The sequence below is a fragment of the Gobius niger genome (assembly GCF_951799975.1).
Source record: "Gobius niger genome assembly, chromosome: 19".
Taxonomy (NCBI): Eukaryota; Metazoa; Chordata; class Actinopteri; order Gobiiformes; family Gobiidae; genus Gobius; species Gobius niger.
The window spans coordinates 25104855-25113370 of NC_136870.1; the positions used below are offsets into that span (position 1 = coordinate 25104855).

The window sequence follows — 8516 nt, forward strand, 5'->3', positions numbered from 1 at the left end:
TTTTTCCTTTGATGTTACTGAAGATTGTCAGTGTCTTCTTTTGTTTAAATGTAGCACTTATTTTTCAGAAACAGGTTTATTACAGGATTATCATCTGGTTTATCAGGCTTAAATAACGGTTTAAGTAGGTCAATTATGATTTCATACTAAGCGAACAGTTTGTATGTATGTTTAAGCTACTTCATCATCTCTTCTGTTTCAAGTAGAAAGTTATTTTCTTGGATGTTTCAGTGCCTTGATGAAGCAGTGACTGTTTTTCTATGCTGTAAATGGTCTAGTTGTGTTTTAGAAAGTGTGTGATTTATTGTGTGTAAAGATATTAGAAATGTCTTAATAAAATTGAAACTCATCCATCCATTTTCTTCCACTTTTCCATTGCCGGGTCGTGGGGGCAGCCCCTTATGGCTCCTCCTGCAGGTGGTGGGTCCACAGAAGGACGGCCTCATGGTTCTAACTGGGCCTGTTGGTCTCTCATAAGGAGCTTCTGAACCGCTCTTTGTCTAACCCGTCACTTAGGACCTGTTTGCCCTGAGAGACCCTACCAGGATCATTCGGGCTCAAACCCTCCACCACGTTAAGGTGGCGATTCCAGGAGGGGACACTGAAACTCATCCCCATCTTAATATTTCAGATTCATGTTGAGCCACTAGATGGCAGCACTGCACAAAGCATCCCGTCCCGTGTCTGTTTGTTGGAGTTATCGATTTAAAACTGTTGCTGTAGATGACTGACAAGAATATGAGGAAAAAATGTATTGCAAGTTTTTGGTAATTTTATGTTTTCATGGGAGTTTTATGCCGTTTTTTGGTGACGAAAGCTAAAAAATGGATCGAGCCTGGTTTAAATTGATGGTTTTATTTTGTTCCAAAGACTGTTTCAGATAGAAGTTTGTATCTATCTTGTTTAGTTTTATAATAAGTGTTAATAAGTGGGAAAAATCTGGGGGAAAAAATGCCTTTTTTAAATTATTTTTTTAATTCAGAACTCAGTAAATCGGGGTAGGAATTAGATGTTAAAAAATCCCTCTGGAAAGAAAAGTCCAACACTACGAGTGTGTAGGTGTCATTGATGTGGAGATACTCAGTGTGAGAAATAGGCACTTTGAGAAAATGGCTCTGGAAATGACAATTTTCCATATAAATCAATGGAGTTAGTGCAATAATTAAACATTAAACACGTTATTGTGAAGATTATTTTTTTTGTACTGTATGAAAAAAGCTACTTGCAAAAGCGCAGTTACTTCAAAGGTTACTGAGACACATGTGTAAATCTAACTGGTACCTCTGACAAAAACTAGCCTAATAAAGTCAATATTCAGTCTTAAAGGAATGCAAAATAAAATGGAATAAGACATTAACCAGATACGGAATAACCCCCTGCATAAATAACAGTGCAGGTCATAGTGATTCATGATTCTGTCAGCAGGATAAGCTGTTCATGTGGCGGGAGCGTCAAACAAAAACCTCCACTTGAGTTGGGCCTATGTGGTTTTAGACACTTCTCCTCTCCAGCCTTTTCTTGCGTCTCCAAATGCACCGACTCGGTCTTTAACAGGGTAATTGGGCTCGTTCAAGTAGCTCTTCACCAAATACTAAAGGCCTATAACAACGTGAAGTGGAAGAGGATAAAGGGACATATGTTTGAGGAGAGCCAGGTGAAGATTATTCTATTCCGGCTAATGTGGCGTCTTATTGAGCCAAATTAATGTTACACAACGGAGCGGGTTGATTCAATTTGCTTAAAAGCCCGAGCTATGATTTGCAGGTGGAGATAATTCTTGGGTTAATTTCGGCTCATTTGTAAAATAAAATGGGAGTAAATTGGATTGAGCTTGTTGGGTGATCCGTTTTTACGCACACATCAACGTAAACGTACATCAACGCACGATTTCCGTCTTGAAATGACACAAATGTTTATCATAACGCATCAAAATTTGGATCTAATTTAGCCACAGTTGTTTCTTGCCATTCTGTCGTTGAATAAGTGCGTAATGTTTGGGAAGAGCGACAAAAACCCACGTCTACAGTCAAATGCGTCAAGCGCTTTGTGGAAATCTCCGATAAAAAACGAGCATTTTAAGCAAGACTGACCGACAAACTCCATTCATCCATTTAATTTAGCTCCAAATTTAAAAACTGGTAACGAAACGTGTCCGTATTGACCGGTTCCGTGCGTTGAAAAAGCCTTGGCATCACATCGAGGCCCCTTTTTGTTCGTGCGTAAAAGCGCTCAATTAGGAGCGGATCCTCTCCTCCCGCTCCATCTCACTTTCCCCGTGCGCATTGGCGATAATATCAGTGCGTTTAATCCAATTCCCCGGACAGCTGATCGAGCACGCCCCTTTAAAAAAAAAAACTGGACTCTTTCCTCACGTTTCTAATTGGTCGATTAGTGGCTCGGCCTTTTCTTTTACGCATCACATCCCTCCGCTCTCGTCTCTCCAACGCCATTCGCTGCAGCACCTGCCCAATAGAGGATCCAATACGGACGTTTTTACAAAGAATAGGAGGAAGGAGTCAGTATTCCCAAGCCAGTACGCGCTAAACAGGGGGCTCTCCAAGGCTTAAGGGAATTTTCTGCTTTTTACGCACGCTTACAGCTCAATTTTTACGCAATTCATGCTCATTTTCCGGGCTGTTTCTGACGTTCCTCCAATTTGTTTAGCATTTGAACCCACGTCTGCACGGATACTTCACCACTGACGCGCCAGAAGTGTTTTCCCTTTTGCGCACGTAGCCTAAACTTCAAGGACTACATCTATTTCTGTTCACCATGTCTTCGGTTTACAAACGGGACACTTTACGCATGACCTTTTGAGCCAATTTCTTCCTCTTACTGTGGGTTTACAGTCGCACTTCTAACCAGGAATAATTCTACATTTGTCCCACATTTGTTACGTCAACTTGAACTTTTACGCACCGCTGCGACTTCCAATCCACACCGCGTTTTGCTGTAAATGTTTTTCCTACAGCAAATTTGACATTTTACGCACCCCTAAACGCTTTTAACCAGGAATACATCGCCGTTCCATCTTTCTCAAGCCAAATTTCGCGTGATACATTATTTTTACGCGCAGCTTCAAGCCAAAAACTTTGACGTTAACTTTACGCACGGCTCTCCGCCTTTCCCCCACACACTCCAATCTCGCCCGTTCGCGTTGTTGGATGTTGATCCGCGCCGGCCATGGCAGACCCTGACGCGCGGGAGACTCGCCAAACCTCCGCCAAAGACTCGCCCTTCTCCATCAAGAACCTGCTGAACATCGAGGACGGACCCGCGCCGGCGAAGCAGCAGCAGCAGCAGCAGCGGCGGAGTTTCCCGGCGCCGTCCGTCAAAGCGGCGGGGCTCGAGGGCGCGTTCTTCTCGCGGCTCGGCGTCAGGGGAGACCTGCCCTTCCCGCGGCTGGAGCTGCCCGGGCACAGGCTCGCGCTCCCGGGGCAGTATCTGGACAGGGCCGCGGCGGCGTGGTGGTACCCCTACGCGCTCGGGCATCACTTCAGGAGCACAGGTGCGGAAATACGACGATGCGTAAACGGTTTCGGCCTTTATAAATCTCTTAGATAAACATTGGCTCGTTCTAGCATAAATGAACCTTTTTATGCTATAATCTTGTTAGTAAGAAATTGAATCCTGAAAATGTAAAGGCTTTTGTAGAGCCGCGTTTTGTAATATCACCATAGTTTATTTTCTTTGCGTGATAAACTCAGATTCAGCAGCCGAAAAATGAGCTGCATTTTGTAACACTTTTTCATGACTGCACACACCATCTATACATTTCTAAACCGAGCGCATTTTCTCCAGTTCAGCTTTACCCAAATCTAAAATAGGCCAGTGTAACGCCTCATTTGAAAGCTAAGACCTACAAAATTGATAGAAACATTTTGTCTTGTTGGTGCGTTTTCGTCGCTTTCTTGCCGTTTATTTGCCTGTTTGTTTTTTTAATCGCGTTTTCATTGCTTTTGTCGTTTTTTTTTTGTTCAGAGCCATTTTTTTTTTTTTATTTCATAAATGGAAAACCCCTTCAGATGCAGCATCTCGTTTTCAAGGGGGACCAAAACATTTAAACACTGAACACTGCACAGGACAACACAGGACAAGCAGACAGTTACAGACAGACATTAAAGACTCAGATATATCTCCAGCTCACACGAAGATCTCAGAATTTACGATAATTTTTACAATAGAAAAACAAATAAAGCAGCAAAAAAAAATTATAATGTTATTCCAACCAAGAGTGCACTACAAGCAGTGGCATTCAGTTTTTTAGATAAACAAAAAGAGACATTTTGAAGGGACCAAAGGTTGATAAAGACCTCAGTGATACAGGCAGATGATTCCAATCAAAGGAGAAGGACCTCCAGGCAGCTGTGTGGGATATTGAGAGTATCTAAGAGGGCAGGATGAAGTATAAGGGACAAATATGGTTGTAAACTAGAAATGCAATGGCTGCGCCATTGCGATTGACTGCGGAATTGCGGGAAGCGAATGCAGAAATTGCATAAACTGATCAAATTGCATAAAGTGGTTAATTTGCATAATCTAATTTGCATAAACTGGTAATATGCATAAAATGTCATGTTGCATGAACTGTATAAACTGCATAAAGTGGTAAAATGCATGACTGGGTTAATTTGCATAAATTGTGTAAATTGCATAAACTCTTTAAAATTCATAAATCCTAAATGGCATAAACTCTTAAGTTGCATAAACGGTTTAAAATGCATAAAGTGGTTAATTTGCATAAATTGTTAATATTGCATAAACTTTTTAAATTCCATAAACTGGTCAAACTGTTGAAATGGCCTCAGTGCTTGATTGGCAGAAGCTGCACAAATGGCTGAAAGTCCTGGAGTCTCCCCATTGGCTGGATTCCCCCATACACACTAATGCAAACATTTCAAACTCCTGTATAAAAAAACTGGAAATCTGCAGAAGGACAATTTTTTCTCAAAACCCACAAGTTGCAGAAGCTGAACATGCACAAAGTGCAGAAATTGCATAAAATGCAGAAAAAAGTGCAGAAAAGCATGGATTTGCGGCAGCCCCATTATAAGTCAATGGGAAAAATCTCCGACATTTTGGCCGATTGCGGAAAAAACATAAGTTGCAGAAGTCCCAAAAGTAATAGCACCTTCTCCTCAACATGCGGAACATTTTGATGCATAACTTGCATAAATTGCACAAAGCATGAAGGTGCTGAAAGCTGGAGAAAATCGGGAAAAAGATGGAAGAGGAATAATAATAAAGAACATGAAAACCAATAATTGACTGCGGAAGAATTCCGCAGTCAATTGGACAGAAAACATTAAGAGGTTTGAGGTTTGTATCATAAGTATTAAAATAAACAGCGTCCGCATAGTCAGTAATTGCCAATAGGCCAGTGCGATGCTTCATTTGAAAGCTAAGACCCTGCCGTTTCTGAAAATAAGATGTGTGTGAGTAAAACACAACTTACAGGAGGTGGATGGCAGGGAACTGGTTAATCATCCCATAGATATGTTTAAATGAAAACCTCTAAAACAACATCAAACCTCTTTCCTAACCTTATCGCCTTCGTCTTAACCAGACACAGGGATGGGCCGCATGATTGAGGTTTAAAAATGGTTAAAAAAAAAAAAAAAAAAAGGTAAAGATGCATAAATGTTTAGGAATGATGCATTTAATTTATTAAAATGGGTTTTATTAACTATAACTTAACCACAGACCTTTGAATAATGTTAAACCACCAACAAAAATCATATTTGGCGACGGTTTTGTTAATTTTCCGAAATTAAATCACAAATAAAAGAATGTTCAAGGTGAAGTTTCACAAATATTAGCCCTTTGTGAATCAGTCGGTCTATAAAAGTATCGCTGTTTTTCCAAAGCTTTATATAGTCTGGAATTATATGACCAGAGCAGATTAAAATATATATATTGTCGGCCTTTTCTGCTATATTAGAAAAGTTTCATTTCTCATGTTTGATTGATTGATTGATTGATTATTCTGAGTTCAATGTACATTACATATCATACACACGTCTATTTTGCATTCATGACATTTCCACATGCTTCCATATATACGTTACACTGTAGATAAACTCGAAAAGGAGTGGGAGGAAGTGAAGTACATTTCTCTTTTTCTTTGTTACAAACACAAGCAGAAACATGAACGTCAGTGGCAGAAACTGTACAATCTGTGAGCTTCATCTCCATAACCAGCGCGTTCTGTCTCCCGCTCTGTGATGTTGAGAAATCATCCGCACAGGTCTTTGTGTGGCTGCAGATCCGTCTGTCAGCTTTGTTAGGCCATCCTCAGTGTGGGCTGCACAATATAGAGCAAAAAATAGGAATATTAGTGATGCAAAATCGAGGTCATGGGACATTTTTTGCTGACTCTGTTTTTTCCTGTGTGAATGGCCATGAAGGTCATTTTAATTTTACCGAGATCCAAAGGTAATTCTAGTCTTCTATGTCCTCCAGCATAGAAGCTCTGGCCCTCAGGATCGTTTTTAATGATTTTGAAGATGATTTTATCACACAAATCAGAGGTCAAATCTTTCAAAATGTCTAAACAAAACACACAGTTAGCTCACGTTTAGGGCTGGGAACTGCTCAATATCTGAACGATGCTTTAACCGATACCGATACTAAAATATGTGTCGTCTAGAACCAGAAAACTGAACAATAACGTCTGGAAAATCTGCACATTTACAATGTCGGGTTCATCTCCAGTGACGGGAAATGTGTGAAGCTTGGGGAATAATTTTTTTGGGGAAAAATGTGGCTAAAGATAAGGGGAAATCATGTTAAAATAGGGAATGAATTTGGGGAAATGAGTGAAAAGGAAAAAACTATTGTGAAAACAAGAAATTGGGAAAAATAAGAAAGACACAAAAAATTGGGTGAAATGGAGCAAACATTGGACAAGAAACTGATATAATAGGAAAAAAAAAATGTGAAAAACAAATCATTTGATTTGAGCTGAAACAACAAAGTCTCTTCCTTTAAAGGACCACCGTTGTTCCACACTGAGATATGTTCTTACCTGAGCTTAGACGAGTTGATCCGTACCTGTCTGGTCTTTGTGCCCATGGAAGAGCTTGGTAGCTTCCCACTTCACCCCGTTTGGAGCCATAGGAACACATTGGGAGAGGCCAAGTGACAAAGACCAGAGAAGTACACATCAACTCGTCTAAGCTCAGGCAAGAACATATCTCAGTATGGAAAAATAGTGGCCTGTTCCTTTAATGTTGTCCCTGGACTAACGGCATCAGAGCCTGTTTTTTTTTTTTTCCGTGCCTGCTTTAGACATCAGTACAACCTAGACTTTTTTTCCCCGATACCAGACTGGTGTCGTGTAACGGTGTGGCGATAATCATGTACAGACAACGCTGGCATTTGAAGAAAATGGTGTTTTACTTTGGCCTAAAATTAGCAGGTCCGGCCCTTGGTCTTTTTTACAATGAAGAAAACGACCTACCCTGTTCTAGATGGTCAAAGTGTAATTTCAGTTCGAGCAGAGACCGATAAATAGTCTCTGCTCAGGTATCTCAGTTTTGGAAAGAAAGAATGTTTTCCCCGGTCATTATTTGGAAGTCATTGGATTCACAAACCTGTGAATCCAATGACTTACACACCTGTTACACACATCTTCTGGCCAAAAGTCCCTCCATCTGACCAAGATCAAGCCCATAACTTTGAATATCGTCTCCTCTTTTTCTCCTTAGTTCATAAATGCTGAGAGAGAAGACGCTGACATTGTGAGGGTTTTTGTTTCACGTGGATAGGTCCAGCCCTCACAGAGATATTACCCACAAACCAAGTTGAAACCCTCTAAAACGTTTCTCTTTCCTCCAGGTTCAGAAAAGCCGGTCGCCTCAGACCTGTCTCCACTCTCGGACCGACGCTCTCCGTGTTCGCCCAAACCGCCAAACCCGGACCCGCACGACGACGATGACATCACCCTGGACGACAGCGACCCCGACGAGCCCAAGGAAGACGTCCCAAACCCCGAGCAAAACTCAAACCCGGAGCCCGACCAGGACCAGGACTCGGAGAGCTGCTGCTGGAGGAGCTCGAAGGCCGACGCGGAACAAGGACTGGACTCCAAAACGCAGTGCCGCAAGAAGAAGACCCGCACCGTGTTTTCCCGGAGCCAGGTCTTCCAGCTCGAATCGACTTTCGACTTAAAGCGATACCTGAGCAGTTCGGAGAGGGCGGGCCTGGCGGCGTCGCTGCGCTTGACCGAGACGCAGGTCAAGATCTGGTTCCAGAATCGGAGGAACAAGTGGAAGAGGCAGCTGGCGGCGGAGCTGGAGGCGGCCAACCTGAGCCACGCCGCCGCGTCCGCGCAGAGGATCGTGCGGGTGCCCATCCTGTACCACGAGGGCAGCGGTGGAGGTGGTGGTGGACAGCAGGACAGCAGCGCCACCTCTGGTCAGACTGTGACAACAACAGCAGCACAAGGCCTGCTGGGGTTTCCTCACCACCACATGTTCTATTCCCACCACCTGCCGCTGCTGAGGCCGGTCTGA

At 42.4% G+C, this 8516-nt stretch overlaps 1 protein-coding gene across 1 annotated transcript; it reads left to right on the forward strand.

Moving 5' to 3' along the window:
* Positions 1 to 3088: 3088 nt before the first annotated feature.
* Positions 3089 to 8516, forward strand: hmx3b (H6 family homeobox 3b; the record flags this gene model as incomplete). The annotated part of the gene is made up of 2 exons (XM_079577264.1): positions 3089 to 3508; positions 7840 to 8516. Exons 1-2 carry the CDS (start codon positions 3184 to 3186, stop codon positions 8514 to 8516), a joined length of 1002 nt encoding a protein of 333 aa, XP_079433390.1. The 5' UTR covers positions 3089 to 3183.